The sequence below is a fragment of the Primulina eburnea genome, chromosome 7 (genome assembly GCF_022965805.1).
Source record: "Primulina eburnea isolate SZY01 chromosome 7, ASM2296580v1, whole genome shotgun sequence".
In the NCBI taxonomy this organism is placed as follows: domain Eukaryota; kingdom Viridiplantae; phylum Streptophyta; class Magnoliopsida; order Lamiales; family Gesneriaceae; genus Primulina; species Primulina eburnea.
The window spans coordinates 21,934,975-21,951,784 of NC_133107.1; the positions used below are offsets into that span (position 1 = coordinate 21,934,975).

The following is a 16,810-nucleotide window of genomic DNA, read 5'->3' on the forward strand; positions in this document are numbered from 1 at the left end:
GGTCACGCCGGACACCCTTCCGGCCCCCATTCACGAGTTCCTTTCATTGTTTGCAGGTCACGATCGAAGCCATCTACCTTGCTCATTTTCCTAAACAACATTATAAATTCTTGATTTGATCCGGTGGAGCACCCGACCCTGCTCATCCATTTTACCCGGATCACATCATTGGCGCCGTCTGTGGGAAATTGAGACTAAGGCGTTGATATGGCTCACACGAGGAAAACTAACCAGAACACTTCCCGGGCCCAGGGAGTTGACGCGAATCATTCAAGACAAGAGGACGCCCCTCCCGATCTTATCACTATGACTCCAGCGGAGTTTGATAGACGCATTAACGAAGCCATAGAGAGAGCTATGGCCAGGCGGGAAGCTTCCCACCATGATATACCACTCGAGAAAGAACCAGAAAAAGAGCAGGAGCAGCAGCAAGAATTGAGGGAGGAGGAGAAGAGGGGAGAAGTGGAGGAATCCTCTGCTGGTTCTAAGTCACCAACGATGGTCGAGGAAATGCTGGAGTTAAAACAGAAAATGAAAGTCCTGGAAGGACAGCTGGAAAATCGTGGTTCTTCTCGGACGTCTGTCAAAGGACGCCTGTTTGCTGAGGCTATCATCCGGGAACCTCTTCCTGGAAACTTTAAATCTGCTAAAGTAAGGGCGTATGATGGAAACGAGGACCCGGAAGAACACCTGGCCAGGTTCGAGAATATGGCTATGCTGCACTGTTACACAGATAGGATCAAGTGTAAAGTGTTTTTAACCACGCTGGTGGACTCAGCTCAGAGATGGTTTGACGGATTGGCTCCATTGAGTATTAAATCATTTGAGTATTTTCAGAAAGCCTTCTTACACCATTTCAGCAGCAGTAAGAAATATAAGAAAACTTCTTTCAGTTTGTTCGAAGTGAGACAGGGACTGGAGGAAAGTTTGAGGATGTATATCAAGAGGTTTAACAAAGTGGCCTTGGATGTGCCAACTTGTGCTGCAGAGACAAAAACTACTGCCTTCACTCAAGGCCTAAAAGAGAGTGAGTTCTTCAAGTCATTAACGAAAAAAGTGCCTGAAGATTTTGAGGATTTGCTGTCTAGGGCAGAGAAGTATATCAATATGGAAGAAGCCCAGAAACAAAAGAGGGAAGCCATCAGGAAGGAAAGAGGGGACCGGGCACCTAAGCCCGAGGAGAGGGGACCACGGCGGGGTAATCCAGGGCACTTTTCCCCGCATGTGCCTTTGAAAATTATCCGAGAAAGAGAAGTGCAGGAATGCAGTAGGGATTCGATTCCCAGTCATCAGCTGTCCCAACCCGGGAAAAGTGGATTTTGCACCAGGCATGGTGTGTGTCAGCATAACACCGAGAATTGTAAGGCTTTGAAAAGAAGTTATGTCCCACCCACCAACCAGGGGCATGACCAGTACACCAAAAGGTCTAGAGGTCCACCTTGGACCCCCCGGCCGCCAGTATCTCATGCTCGAGTAGACTCCAGAAACAACCCGGGAAATCATATGGGTAGGAGGAGGGAGCCGGAACCTGAGAAGAGGAGCCCTTCGTCCCCTGTTGCTGGAGTGATTAAGATGATATCGGGAGGATCCACCGATGGAGATTCAAATCGGGCCAGGAAATCAAGAAGTAGGCGGGAGTGTCTGGAGGTGGAGGGATCTAGAAGGAACGAGGCCGTGATCAGTTTTGGCCCGGAGGACCTGAAGGGAATAAACATGCCCCACAATGACGCTTTGGTTATCCAAGCCCGGGTGGCCAATTACGACATCCTGAGAGTCTTCGTGGATTCCGGCAGTTCAGTCAATGTGATTTTCAAAGATGCCTTAGTGCAGATGGATTTGCAAGGGTTTAAGTTGGAAGTTGTGGAGACTGTCCTTTTTGGTTTTGCGGGACATGCAGTTTATCCGGAGGGAGAAATTGTTCTGCCACTCACTCTAGGCTCCCGGAACATCAAGAAAACGGTCATGACCACCTTTACAGTGGTGGATTCCCCATCATCTTACAATATCATTCTGGGAAGGCCGGCCATGAATGAGTTGAGGGCAGTAGCATCCACTTATCATCAAAAGATCAAATTTCCAGTGGGGAACCAGGTGGGAGAAGTTCGTGGAGATCAGCCCTCTTCCCGAAAATGTTATGTGGAAGGTATCCGGGCAGATCAGGGCAAATCAAAAAAGGAGGGGAAGAAACCCAGGGTGGAGGAAGTTTGGAAGGGTGGAGTGGAGAAAGGAGAAGTCCACTTTGTGGCAGAGGAAGAACAGGAAGCTGTGGAGATAGGACCAGGCCGACAGATCCGGGTGGCCCGAGACCTCGATATATCCACCCGGGTCAGTTTACTTAACTGTTTAAAGACTAATATTCATGTGTTTGCCTGGTCCCAGCAGGAACTTACAGGGATTTCACCCCTGATATCTGAGCATCAATTAAACATTCTCCCAGGAGCTCACCCGATCAAACAGAAGAAGAGACACTTTGGTCCCGAGAAAGACAAAGTTATTGAGGAGCAGGTGAAAGAGTTGCTGCAAGCCGGCCACATCCGGGAGGTACAATTTCCTACATGGCTCTCGAATGTGGTGCTGGTACCCAAAGCTGCCGGGAAATGGAGGATGTGTGTTGATTTTCGGGACCTCAATAAGGCTTGTCCCAAGGATCATTACCCATTGCCCCGGATTGACCAGTTGGTGGATTCCACCTCGGGCTTCGAGCTGCTCAGTTTCATGGACGCCTATCAGGGATATCATCAAATTCCCTTAGCAAAAAATGATCAAGATAAGGCCAGTTTCATCACCTCGGGAGGTACATTTTGTTATGTGGTGATGCCTTTCGGGTTGAAAAATGCAGGGGCCACATATCAGCGTTTAATGGATAAAGTCTTTGAGAAGCAGCTGGGAAGGAATCTGGAGGTTTATGTGGACGATATTTTGGGAAAGTCAAAAGAGGTGATGAATTTTATCGATGATTTGGAAGAAACCTTTACCACTTTGACATCTTATGGGATCAAGCTCAATCCCGCTAAATGTATTTTCGGAGTCAAGAGTGGTAAGTTCTTGGGCTTTATAGTGACAGAGCGGGGGATCGAGGTCAACCAAGAAAAAGTGAAGTCCGTCTTATGTATGCCTTCTCCCCGATCTGTCAAAGAAGTGCAGAAGCTGACCGGGAGGATTGCCTCCCTATCTCGGTTTATATCTCGGTCAGCCCACAGAAGTTATCCTTTCTTTCAGGTTCTCAGAAAAGCCCAAAAATTCGGATGGGATGACAAGTGCGAGCAGGCTTTCCAAGATCTTAAAAAGCATCTAGCTGAACTTCCAGTTCTGGTAAAGCCTGAGCCCGGGGATAAATTGTTTGTCTATTTATCCACTACTGAATATGCTGTCAGCTCTGTCCTAATAAAGGAAGAAGGCTCGGATCAAAAGCCTGTCTATTATGTCAGTCACGCCCTAAGAGGTCCCGAGCTGCGGTATAGTGAAGTGGAGAAGATGGCCTTGGCTTTAGTTGTGACTGCCCGGAAATTGCGGCCTTATTTTCTATCGCATCCTATTATCGTTCTTACTAACAGCCCGCTTGGAAGAATTATGACACATTCTGAAGTATCCGGGCGGATGATCAAATGGAATGTGGAATTGGGGGAATACGATATTGAGTATAAGCCCCGGTTGGCCATAAAAGCGCAGGCTTTATCCGATTTCCTATCTGAGATGATCCAACCTGCTGAGGAAGAAAGATGGAGGGTGTTTGTAGACGGGGCTTCTTGTCTGGTTGGATGTGGAGTAGGAGTCGTGATAATCTCCCCATCGGGAGAGAAGATTAAATTGGCAGTCAAAATTGGTTCCAGGGTAACAAATAATGAGGCAGAATATGAGGCTGTTCTAGCCGGCGTCCGGGCTGCAGGCAATTAATTGGAGCGGCTAGGATTATATTGTATTCCGATTCACAGTTGATTACTCAGCAGATCAAGGGCACGTATGAGGTCAAGGACGACAAAATGCTCAAATATTTGCATCTCATCAAAGCCCAGGCAGTAGTGTTTGTGGATTGGAGCATCGAACAAATACCCCGAGAAGAAAATGGAGAGGCTGATGCCCTAGCAAAAATGGCTGCTTCTTTGTCGGAAGACAGCACCCGGGAGGTTTTATTTGTTTCCCGAGCAGTTTTAACTATTGAAGAAGAAGAAATGTTGACAATACCCGAGGATTCTTGGATGACCCCTCTGATCAAATTCATCCGGGACAATGAATTGCCCGAGGAGAGAGCTCGAGCACAGAAAATAAAAAGACAAGCCCCCAGGTTTGTTCTCTTAAATAATATCTTATACAGGAGATCATTCCAGGGACCATTATTGAAGTGTTTGAGCGGGAAGGAAGAGATTTATGTTCTTCAAGAGATTCATGAAGGATGCTGTGGTGAGCATTTGGGGGGGACATCTTTAGCTCGGAAAGCGATGCTAGCCGGGTTCTGGTGGCCGACTCTTCACCATGATTCAGCTCGAGTGGTCCGGACTTGTGAAAGCTGTCAACATCATTCCAACTTTCAGCACAGCCCAGCCACTCCTACGAAGCCTATTTGGGCGTCTTGTCCTTTTGATCAGTGGGGTATGGATATAGTCGGCCCATTGCCAGTTGCTCGGGCCCAGAAAAAATTCCTGTTGGTGGCTGTGGATTACTTCTCCAAATGGGTGGAAGCCGAGCCCTTGGCTAAAATCACCGAGCAAGAGGTTTTGAAATTCTTATGGAAGAATATAGTATGTCGCTTCGGCATACCCCGGCGATTGATCTCGGATAATGGGAGACAGTTTCAAGGAAAAGAAATAACGTCTTGGTGCCAGGAAATGAAGATCACCCAGTCCTTCACTTCCGTTGCGTACCCTCAGGCCAATGGGCAGACAGAAGTTGTAAACAGAATCATTGTGCAGGCTTTAAAGACCAGACTGCAAAGCAAAGGGAAGGACTGGGTAGAAGAATTACCTAGTGTACTATGGGCATACAGGACTACTCCTCGGGCACCCACCTAAGAAACTCCATTCAGCTTGGTGTATGGATCTGAGGCCATCCTTCCTGTTGAGATCGGTCAAACATCTGCCCGGGTAGAATCTTACCCGAGCAACAATGAGGGTAGCCGTGCATTAGAACTGGATCTATTAGAAGAAAAGAGGGACCAGGCCATGATCCGGATGGAGGCATATCGGAACCGGGTCATGAAATCCTACAACAAAAAGGTCCGAGTTCGAGACTTGCAGATAGGGGACTTGGTGATGAAGAAGGTTAATCCAGCTGGGGACGTGGGCAAGCTCGAAGCTCGATGGGAGGGGCCTTACAAAATCATTAAGAGAGTCAGTTCAGGATCCTTTTACCTAGAAGATGCTCAGGGTAAACTTCTTAAGAGACCTTGGAATGTACTTCATTTGAAGAAATATTACGCTTAGCCAATGTACAGCTGTAATTTTCACTTTGAAGAAATAATAAAGGATCGTTTTCCTCAATCTTTTGCCTACTATAAGTGATATTGTGTAAAACTGAGGAGACATAAGCCCAGGGTTCTACTCCCTGGCTCGGGGCTCCGTACCTCGACCATTCCAAAGTCCCGGGACCTGTTCCCCGGCCTAAGGTTCCGTACCTTAGTTCTACATAAGCCCAGGGTTCTACTCCCTGGCTCGGGGCTCCGTACCTCGACCATTCCAAAGTCCCGGGACCTGTTCCCCGGCCTAAGGTTCCGTACCTTAGTTCTACATAAGCCCAGGGTTCTACTCCCTGGCTCGGGGCTCCGTACCTCGACCATTCAAAAGTCCCGGGACCTGTTCCCCGGCCTAAGGTTCCGTACCTTAGTTCTACATAAGCCCAGGGTTCTACTCCCTGGCTCGGGGCTCCGTACCTCGACCATTCAAAAGTCCCGGGACCTGTTCCCCGGCCTAAGGTTCCGTACCTTAGTTCTACATAAGCCCAGGGTTCTACTCCCTGGCTCGGGGCTCCGTACCTCGACCATTCCAAAGTCCAGGGACCTGTTCCCCGGCCTAAGGTTCCGTACCTTAGTTCTACATAAGCCCAGGGTTCTACTCCCTGGCTCGGGGCTCCGTACCTCGACCATTCCAAAGTCCCGGGACCTGTTCCCCGGCCTAAGGTTCCGTACCTTAGTTCTACATAAGCCCAGGGTTCTACTCCCTGGCTCGGGGCTCCGTACCTCGACCATTCCAAAGCCCCGGGACCTGTTCCCCGGCTTAAAGTTCCGCACATTGGCTCCTCATAAACCCAGAGCACTACATCCTGTTAAGTGTCCGTTCGTTCCAGGCATTCACATCACAGATATCCATTTAAAGTGCGGAAGGCTAATACCCGTTCACATGATTTGGTATCTTAGTTAGTTCTCAACACTTGGAAAATTGTTAGATTTGTTAGAACGAGAATGTCCTGATCATATAAGGAACGAGTACTAAATTTTTGTAAATATTGCGAAGAAGGATAAAAGGAAAGAAGATATTCCATTACTACAAAGCCCGAAGGCAGGGAGTGAACTTGAAAATGAAAAGAGGACAAGCCTATTCTATATCAGCAGAGGGCTGTTTTCTGGCTCTTTCGCCTCCTCTGTCGGCTTCTCTATTTGCCCTGCTTCTCCCTCTCCAGGTTCTTCTTCTTCCTCCCCCTCTACGGACTCCTCCTGTTTCTCCTCCTCTACCGGTTCCTCTCCGTCCTCCTCTTCGGATGTACCCTCGTTGCCTCCCACCCCGGCTCCTGCAAGAGATGCAATGGCTAGCCCGAAGTCTGGAAAGTTGGTTCTATCCTTGGGGATAAGCTCGGCTTCCTGGAATTGTCGAAGGCATCTTTTGAAGCCAGTCTTAAAGAAAGGATAAGCTCGATTCTCAACGGCCGCCTTGAATTCTGAGGATTCCAGGAAGGAAGTCCGCAGTTGCTCTTTTTGGCGCTCAGACTCGGCTAGAGCCTTCTCGGCTCTTTCAGCCCGGGACATTTGTTCTTCTATGGCATCTATCAGGGAGGCGTTCTTGCGATCAAGAATCGACTGATGCCTTTGAAGAGTTTCCTCCCTGATGTGACTTTCATTTAATTCCTCCCGGGCTTTGGCCAGCTCCGCCTGAGCAGACTCCACAGAGCCTTGAAGGGTTGCCACTGTCTCCGAATGGAATCCCTTCAATTGAGCAAGCTCCGCTTGAATAAGCTCGTTCGTCTCTTGGAAGACCCGGAGTTGGGGAGCCTGGTGGTTGGCTAAGGAGGACACCTCCTCATAGGCTGACATTAACATGTGTGCACCCTATTTTTCAGAGAGAAGGCAGGGTTGGCAAGGTCATATATAAAAAAAAAAAAAAAAAAAAAAAAAAGAGGGGGAGAGAAGATAGAGGAAGAAAGAAGCTTACAGCCAGAAGTTTGTTCAGGCCACCCAGGCATCGAGGGGTTGGCGGCATGCTCTTCAGGAAGGCCTGGTCAGTAGGAAGGAGCATTCGCTTGAGGAAGTCTGCCCCAACCCGGGAGGCTCCTTCGGTGGAGAAGACAGACCCGCTGGGCTGCGAAGGGAGGAAGGGCCCCTGGAAAAATTCTGGGAGAGGCCCCTGGAAGGATTCTGGGAGAGACCCTTGGAGAGGTTCCTGTGAAGGTTCTTGGAGGGGTGCCTGGTCATCGCGCATAAGGGGAGGCGTGTCTGACTGAATCGCTTGAAAGGAAGCCTGGCCTCCCGCTTGATCATCCTCGCTGAGAGTCACCACCGGGACGGTCGTAACTCTTCTTGGCCTTTGGCTAAGGGGGAGGAGGTCCTCATCATCCTCCCTGGATTCAGGCGCCGTTCTCTTAAGTTCAAATTGCACCCGGGCCGTCTCCTTCGCCCGGGCAGCCACATCCTCCGCTCTCTTTTCAGCAGCGGCCTTTCGGGCTGCCCTTTTCTTCTCCTTGGCCGCCTTCTCGGCTGCCCATCTTTTGGCAAAAGCCTCTTCCATTAAATCTGCATAAGGAGCAGGCAAGGGTAAAATCCAAATGCAAATACAAAGTCAGGGAGCAATCGCACAACATGTAAAGGAAAGTTACCAGGTTGATGGCCCGAGCCAGCAACTTCATCAATCACTTGCTCAATCGGGTCCTCAACCCGGGCACTTAAACGATAAGCAACCAGTTGTTCTTGGGCGATAAGGACGGAGGAAGAAAACTTTCTACCCTCTACCAGGGCGAGGCTTCGGATGTAAAATTCTTCAGACTTGTACGCCTGAGGAAGTTCTGGCTGTTGAGGAAGAGAAGGGAGGAACTCGGTTGAACAATCAAGAGAACCCGGGAGACGAATGAAAAAATATCTTCCTTTCCACCCCTTTTGAGAGGAAGGGATGTCATCAAGAAAGCGGGCATTAAGCCGAGCAGAAAGGGAAAAGGCATTATCTCCTAATCTACAAATAAAGAAATAATGCAGAACTTTGGAATTTATTACCAGATCATGCGTACGGAAGAGAACAAAGACCGAAGCCATGATCCGGAAAGAGTTGGGATGAAATTGATTGATAGGTACACCAAAAAATTTGGCAACCTCGATGAAGAACGGAGCAATGGGAAATCGAAGACCGTTGCGGAGTTGGTCTCGAAAAAAGGTAATATAACCCGAGGGGGGTTGATCAGCCCTGTCAGAAGGTCCGGGTATAAGAATAGGATAAGAAGAAGGAATGACCCCTAGGGTTCGAAGTTCTTTTTCTGCTCCGGGTCGCAGGGAGCTTTTCAGAGAAGAGAACCATGGAATCTCGGGGGCCTCGGTTAAAGGGTGGTCGGAAGCCCGGGCTTTACCCTTACCCTTATCCTTTTTTGGGATCCGGGATATGCCCGAAGAAGAAGGTTTAGAAGGTCTCGAGGAAGATTGGGGTTTTAAGATTATAGGTTTTTGGACAGTCTGGGTAGAAGGGCGACGAGAAGTAGGAGAAGGAGACGAATCAGAACGAAGGGCGGCGGATTCATACCCTGACGAACCTCGAGCATTGGCCCCGGAAGTAGAAGAAGTAGAATTAGACATAAGGAAAAGAAAAAACTTACAAATGCGGTGGGAGATCGTCGGAGCAAGGAAACTTTGAATGCTGGAACTGCGAGAAGAGAATTTGCAAGGGCTTCGCCGAGAATGCTGATTTGAAAGTGATTTTTGGGAAAACCTAGGGTCGCTATATATAGGAGATGGGGAATGATCGGAACCGTCGATTGAGTGAACGCGTGTGCGGTTTCGATGCGCCTCGAAAGTTGCGACGGGCAGAACGAAAAGACAGTTACACAGATCGAGATGTCATCATGTTTTATCTCCTCGGAATACGAAACATTACTAGCCGTCGGGATAGATGAACACGTGTCGTTGTAGTAACGTGTGGATAGGCCGGGAGGTTTAGGAGAACTCGATAAGTTCGTTTCATAGCTCGGGAACCTAGAGACCCAGGACGGAAATTTCTAAGTCCGAATAATCCGAGACCCCGGCATCTTGTTATAGTCAAAAGGTTCGATGGCCCGGGATTATATTTTAAGTTCGGGGGGATCATGTTATTACAAATAACTGTAAGTCTATTGATTCGGTCCGCATAAATTTGCAGAAGAGTAAAGCGATAGAAGTCGATAAAATTTCCAATACATAAAATAGCGGCGAAAAGTTCTGGGATCCATTATGTTAGATACAGAATCCTGCCACTCCGTTATCCAATTAGTTAATTCGTGAATGCGGAGGTCAATGAAGAATTCATTCTTCATTATCTTGTCCAGGGCATGCCACTCTTTCCACAGCATCATGTGCAGCAGAACTTCATCGTCAACTAGATCGGTCACCCGGTCTACTACGAATTCTCGGATATACTTCCTCGCTCTGGCTCTTTGCGCTCGAGTAGTGGCCAAGCGATTGCGATAGGTATAATCCAAGTCATGAACCTTGTCCCGCACGGCCATGACCTTCGCCCATATATGTTCCTCGATTTCCCTCTTCAATTCCTCCACATGAGGACGCATCTCCGGGGTCACCAGGACATGTGTACTGCTGCAGGCACTGGAACCGCTTGAATTCGACATTTTGAATTGAGAGTCACTTTACATCTATCCCCCCTTATTTATAGGTGAACGTTTTTAAATGTGGAGGAAATACAAGGGTCCCAGCCAGCGGAAGCGTCCCCTCTAGGAGTCAAAGGAAAAAGTTAATCGAAGCCATCGAATCTAAACACGTGGGCGGTCAGGATATTCCTTGAAAATTGTGCTCAGAAGGTGAAGGGGCATTGACGGTTACCAAGGCGCCCGACTGATACAGCTGGGAATACGGAACGTTCTCATTCGGTGAGAGTTTTAATGATGAGCTGTATATCATCCGGATACCACGTGAATAGTCCGGGAGGTTTGAGGCCCCGGCATATTATTCTAAGTCCGGGAGGTTTGAGGCCCCGGCATATCATTCTAAGTCCGGGAGGTTTGAGGCCCCGGCATATCATTCTAAGTCCGGGAGGTTTGAGGCCCCGGCATATCATTCTAAGTCCGGGAGGTTTGAGGCCCCGGCATATTATTCTAAGTCCGGGAGGTTTGAGGCCCCGGCATTTTCTCTTGAGTCCGGGAGGTTTAAGGCCTCGACATTTTATCTTAAGACCGGGAGATTCGAGGTTCCAGCATATTGTTGTAAACCCGAGAAATGCGGAGCTCGGGCGCCCTTTTAGTTTTATTAGTACGAAATCCTCACGTCTCCGTTCGTTACTTATTAGTAGTTAATCTTGTCAGTCGAGTCAGACAGTCCGTGGGATATGCATCAGATAAAATGGTAAAAGACAGTAAACTCGGATAATAATTTTATTTAACGAAATTACTTCGAATTACATCGAAATATGCCTCCTCTACGAAGGCTTTCCACAGGAACATCCAACGTCTCACTTCTCGTGTAGCCCTTCCTTCATAGCCCTTGGCGTCAGTGATATCGTTGAGAGTGTTCCTCTCTTTTCGAAGCATCAGTTCGTACATGCGGTCCTCTTCAAAAGGATCCCTCAACTCGGAAATATTTAGATATTCCCGATACTTCTCCAATTTCGCCAGAAGCCGAGGAGTATTAGCCTCACCGCAGTAGTAGAGAAGCTGTAACTCCTGCAGTGCCTCCCAGAAGGCGAGAATTTTGTGAAAGACCTCCTCCTCTATTTCCGTCTTATGCCTCTCTGAGGATGCATTCATGAACTCTTCCGCCAGATCAGGGACGCTGGGATTGCTAGCACCTGCCATTGTATCTTCCTAACAACACTTTGCTGGTATGATGACGGATCAGTAAGGCCCTATTTATAATAAGAACAAATTAATAATGACCGTTGATCTTCAAGATGCCTGAACGGTTGAGATAAGTTTTGGAAATTGTGCCGGGAGGGGGAAAGACGTGCACAGTTGTCGAGGTGTCAGACTTATCCATTTCTCGAGATGTGGAGCGTTTTCTAGTAGGAATTAATTGTGGGTGCATCTCATTATAACAAATACAACATCCAGAGGGGCTGGATAACAATTCATTAGGGTCCGGGAGACAAATCATCCAAGCGTGACATCTCTTCTACGGGATATTTAAAGGATCCGATGCTATTATACACCGTGAATTATTTCACACCAATCGGGACAGCGAGTGAGACTCTAGCCCGACTATTTTAGGGATGGGTGGTGATACCCCTATAAGGGCTCGGGTCCTGGAGGACCCGGGAAATGTCATTGAGTAGCCCCTATAGAAACCGGGAGGGCGATTGTTACCCACGCGACTGGGCGCTTCGTGCATGATCGGGTATTTACTTACCTCCCGAGCAACTAGGGACCGGGTTTTCATGCTGAAGCCGAGGGCTCAATACTCGAGTAACTTACTTAGAGGATCTTACAGATTGTAAGGCAGAAAGCGACTGGGCGGGAAGTCAACGTCTTCCGCCTGAACGTATCCCCGAAAATATGGAGAAGAAAGGGACTGGACATGCAGTCAACGTCCCTTATTCTTGGAGTACCCACGAAGCTATCGGGTAGAAAGGGACCCGACAGGCCGTCAACGTCCGAGGGTACAGGTAGTAGGTGAGCACGCGCATCAAGGTAGCCCTAGCTTCTCTTCAAATAGCAGGTATCGTTGACATCACACAGAGGTCTGAAATTTCTTCACTTTCAAGCATCCATACATATTCCTTTAAGTTCCCTCTCGACAATCCGGCTGACTTAAGCATCGGAGTGGTCACGCCGGACACCCTTCCGGCGCCCATTCACGAGTTCCTTTCATTGTTTGCAGGTCACGATCGAAGCCATCTACCTTGCTCATTTTCCTAAACAACATTATAAATTCTTGATTTGATCCGGTGGAGCACCCGACCCTGCTCATCCATTTTACCCGGATCACATCACTCAGTATTTGGCTCAACATCAGTGACATAAGTTCGCCTACGTAGAGTACTCACATGCATCCAATCTGATTCTGCTCTCTTTGTTGTTGGATAAGTCAAATACACAACTTGCGAGACTTGCGTAGGAAATACAAATGGTTCGTAGTATTCAAGACTCTTTTTTCGATTGACATCAACAATTTTGTACTTTTTATTAGGAACCACAAATTGTTTGTAATTTCGTCTAAATATGGTTTGTTCTGACATTTTTTTTGATTGTAAGGATAACGGATATATCAATTTAATAAACACTCAGGATGACTAAGTGCAAATGTTAAAAACGACTCTAAACGCGACAATTTATAGGCAGTTTGCTAAAACCCCGAACCCTAAACCCTAAACCCTAAACTATTAGCGACTGTTTGCTAAAACCGTCGCTAATACCCTAAACCCTAAACTAGTAGCGACGGTTTACTAAAACAGTCGCTCATATAAATCGGCGACGGTTTAATTTGCGACGGTTTAAATAAAAACCGTCGTTATACAGCGACGGTTTTATTACGGTTTTATTAAAACCGTCGCTATATAGGCAGCTAAACGATTATATTTTTTTCTATATTTATTATTATTTTTTATTTTTTCGATTTTTTTTCATTAATTTTTTTTTTTAAAAAATAAAAAAAAATCGGGTTAGACGGGTTAGACGGGTTGAGTTGGGTTAGACGGATTCGTGTTCGGGTTGGGGGGTTTTGGGTTGCTTCGGGTTCGGGTTGGGTTCGGGTTGAAAAAAAAAAAAAAAAAATTCGTGGGTTGACCCGCAACCCGACCCAACCCACCCGATTGACACCCCTATTAATTGATATATGCAAAAGTTGCGATGTTATTGAGGATTAATTCGTTAAATTAAAATTAAAATTATTGAAACCTACCCACCCTGTGTGTGGAAATACAATCACCGACTCTCGATTCATCTTCATCTCTCGTCCTGTTCGCTTCGAGGTTTCCTCTATCGAATTACTTTTGTGTGTATGATTATTATAATCTAATCGCCAATTATTTATACGATAATCTGCCTGTTACTGTCATCTTGGACGTTGATTTGTTGTTTGTTTATGTTTTAATGTTAATTAACAGTGGATTAGGAGCTTGTATTCTGACAAATTATTCTCGTCCGTCTCCTCTGCTAACAGGTCAGTTTGATGTTAAGAGATATATCCATTTTTGGTGTTTTTGTGGTATTGATGTTTTAGTTAATCGTTGATGTGTACTAATTTCTGATGTGAGCAGCTCGTTTGGTCGTTGGTAGCTGCAGCATGGAAAATCCAAGAAAAAAGGTTTTGCTTACCTCCAATGGAGATGAAATCTCTCTCAACATTGCCCGTCATTTACTTCAGCGCGGTTGCAGGTACGCCATTAATTATTCTTCTTCTTTCTCCTGTTTGTTGCTCTGATTTCACGGGATCGGTCTAGGCTAGTTTTGATGGGGGACGATGGGCAATTGAGGAGAGCAGTGGAGAAGATAGAGGTGTCCTTAGATGTTCGTCGTGATGCGGTAGAGGTAGTGGGGTTGGATATGAAAGAAGAGAAAGCAGCGGTTTTTGAAGAAGCTGTCGGCACGGCCAAGAGAATCTTGGGAAGTTTGGATGCTTTCGTCAATTGCTATTCCTATGAAGGTAAAGCACTCTATGCCTTTCGGCACGGCTTCCAACTTTCTGTTTAGTCCGTATTTCGTGCTGATTGCTCTTTAAGAGCCTGTAGTATTACAAGCGTCGCTTCGACAGCTTGCCTCAATCTTAAATCTTAATCGCACCTTCTATTTCATTGGAAAAAAACCATCTTTACTTTTCTAATCAAGTTTTGCAACGAAGTCTTCGAGGGTTTCATTTTCCTAATGTTTGGTTTCTGTCGTACATCTAACGAAGAGGTTTCATATTCACATCTATCCACGTTTTTTATGTCTGTACCTTGCAAGAACATGTGGTAGATGTAAACAATAGTTGTGTTTGATGGTCCTTATTTTCAATTAGGCGGCGCTGTAATCACATGTGTGCTAGTAAGAAAGTACAAGAGTATCGACTTATTACTTTGAATGAAACAGGAAAGATGCATGATCCTCTGTCTTTACCAGAAGATGAATTCAAAAATATCGTCAAAATCAATTTTATGGCTCCATGGTATCTATTAAAAGCCGTGGGTAAAACAATGCGTGATCAGCAATCGGGGGGATCCATCATATTCTTAACCTCTATAATTGGAGCCGAAAGAGGGTTATATCAAGGAGCGGCAGCATATGGCTCATGTTTGGCTGGAGTGCAGCAGTTAGTGCGGGTAAGTTTGTAGCGTATTCTGGTCTCAACTCATTTTTTTCATTGTGTTCATTGGTTATGTTGATTACTGATTTTTTTATTGATTTTTGTGTCTCAATATAGCTACCTGAAGAATTCATTATGTTCTTTACCATGCTTAAAATTTACTTTACAAATGATGGGCAGGCATCAGCAATGGAGATTGGGAAGCATCAGATAAGAGTAAATGCAATTGCTCGCGGCTTGCATCTTGACGATGAGTACCCTACTTCAGTTGGGAAGGAAAGGGCGCAGAAATTGGTAAAGGAAGCCACGCCCTTACATCGGTGGCTTGACGTTGAGAAAGACTTGGCTTCAACTGTTATTTATTTGATAAGTGATGGGTCAAGGTACATGACCGGTACAACTATATACGTCGATGGTGGCCAGTCTTTGGTTAGGCCTCGGATGCGATCCTACATGTGAAGTTTATAGTCTTACATATTAAGTTTTATTAATTTATTTGAGCTTGATTTCATGCAATCATGGCATGTAAATCGTAACTTATTTATGAATCTTGTGCCGAGGAACCCTAATGACTGTATTCAAGATATAGTGAATTTCATATGTTTTGGTGGAGGTAAACTGTGAGAAGAGTGGGAAGAAGCATATGCTAAATTAGAATACTGCAGAACTAACGGATTGTTTTTCAGAGTAGCATTGTCGCCGTTGCAACTTTGTAAACGAGAAGTAAAATTCTTCTTTAAAAATACGTCAATTGGGGGAAAGTCCCTAGGATTCTCATCCCATTTAAGTTGTACGTTCTGATGAAGTAGGACAACTTGGTTGCATAATTGTTTGATGTGAAATGTGAATCGGGTTAAACTTTAGGCACACTGTAATCCATGCATTTTAGGGTAAGTTTGGTAAATTGATGGATGGATGCTAAACTTTAGGCACACTGTAGGCCATGCATTTTAGGGTAAGTTTGGTAGATGGATGGATGGATGAGGTTGATTCTATCTTATATGTAAAAGCACTATTTTCATGATAGAATCAAGGACTCAAATTTAGTAACACATATAGGGAGTCCACTAATTTTTTAAAATCACATACGTGTGAATTTTGTCCATCCAAATCATGTGAGGCACTGTAGTCTATCAACTCTTCTTTCTTAATGATGAGATTGAGACATATTTCACAAAGTTGGCCCCGATTCAAAATACTAAAATCATTACACCAACCAAATATAATTATTAACAAAAGTTGCTACAGTAAAATAACAATAATAATTTGATAATAAATATGAAAGATGTACACGTATCAAGTTGGGTCCATTTCGAAAACTGCTTGAATAAGTTTTAAAAATAAATTGAATACAAATTCATCCGTTTAATCTGATGGATCAGATAAGAAAAGTAATCAATTTGATTTTATTTTTTTATTGTTACAATTTATGGAATGAAATGAATTGTTACATACTCTCTTGCAATAAAGTTACTCCCACAACTTATAATTACTACGTTTTTACATGACCGTCCTAGGACATTAGTTGTAATCGGTTGGTCAATTGTTATCGACACTAATTTTGTGGTATTGTAATAATTAATCTGTATAAAGAAAAAGTCACGATTTGTAAAGGGTAGGGGCTTCGGAAGCCTTAGTCTACGGACAGAGAATTGTAGTCCTTGTCGAAGCCTCTAGTCTAGTTTACCAGAATTCGCAGTCATCAGACATTCAAATACCTAGGGCGGCTGGCCCCAACACATTAAGCTCGTATTCCTGAAACATGCCAGTCAATCACATTTTTCCAAATCTAAAATTTTATCGTTCTATGAAACTTCTTGGTTGCTGGAGATCATGTACATGCTCACATTTTGTTAATCAATTTTACACTAATGCTGAATATTTGTCATTCGATACCAAGAGAACTTTCTTGATTCATCAGCCTCATTTCTTGCCCCCAACATGATCAACTCTTCTCACTCGTTATTCAATTCACCGTACAGTAACACTAACTGGCATGGATTTAGGCAATTCAATGATAGAGGTCATATTTACGTATTCTAGTGCATCGTGTGAGTTTTAATTTGTATCATTTTGGTTGCATGAGGTCTGCATTTTGTTCATTTCATCTTAAGTTATTGCATTTGATCGCCGCTCACTGAGTTGTGCGAATGTGCAGGAAAAACGACAAAAAAGGAGAAAATTCAACTCTGAGGACAGACCACT

At 45.4% G+C, this 16,810-nt stretch overlaps 2 protein-coding genes across 3 annotated transcripts; both read left to right on the forward strand.

Moving 5' to 3' along the window:
• The first annotated feature begins 207 nt into the window (after window positions 1-207).
• Window positions 208-3,894, forward strand: LOC140835782 (uncharacterized). The gene has a single exon (XM_073201189.1). The coding sequence runs from the start codon at window positions 208-210 to the stop codon at window positions 3,892-3,894; it is 3,687 nt and encodes a 1,228-aa protein (XP_073057290.1).
• A 9,312-nt stretch (window positions 3,895-13,206) lies between these two features.
• Window positions 13,207-15,217, forward strand: LOC140837300 (uncharacterized). 2 transcript variants are annotated; one of them, XM_073203429.1, is made up of 6 exons: window positions 13,207-13,292; window positions 13,428-13,483; window positions 13,581-13,698; window positions 13,764-13,966; window positions 14,392-14,621; window positions 14,786-15,217. In XM_073203429.1, exons 3-6 carry the CDS (start codon window positions 13,607-13,609, stop codon window positions 15,062-15,064), a joined length of 804 nt encoding a protein of 267 aa, XP_073059530.1. In that variant the 5' UTR covers window positions 13,207-13,292; window positions 13,428-13,483; window positions 13,581-13,606; the 3' UTR covers window positions 15,065-15,217. The 2 variants fall into 2 exon arrangements, with proteins under 2 accessions (XP_073059530.1, XP_073059531.1); XM_073203430.1 differs by having other exon boundaries at window positions 13,254-13,319.
• The last annotated feature ends 1,593 nt before the right edge of the window (window positions 15,218-16,810 follow it).

Excerpts from the sequence above, each read along its gene's own strand:
- LOC140835782 (XM_073201189.1), top strand. The coding sequence starts at position 208 with ATGGCTCACACGAGGAAAACTAACCAGAACACTTCCCGGGCCCAGGGA.
- LOC140837300 (XM_073203429.1), top strand. The coding sequence starts at position 13,607 with ATGGAAAATCCAAGAAAAAAGGTTTTGCTTACCTCCAATGGAGATGAA. Across the intron at positions 13,699-13,763 it reads TTACTTCAGCGCGGTTGCAG|GCTAGTTTTGATGGGGGACG; the intron begins GTACGCCATTAA and ends GGATCGGTCTAG. Across the intron at positions 14,622-14,785 it reads GAGTGCAGCAGTTAGTGCGG|GCATCAGCAATGGAGATTGG; the intron begins GTAAGTTTGTAG and ends AATGATGGGCAG.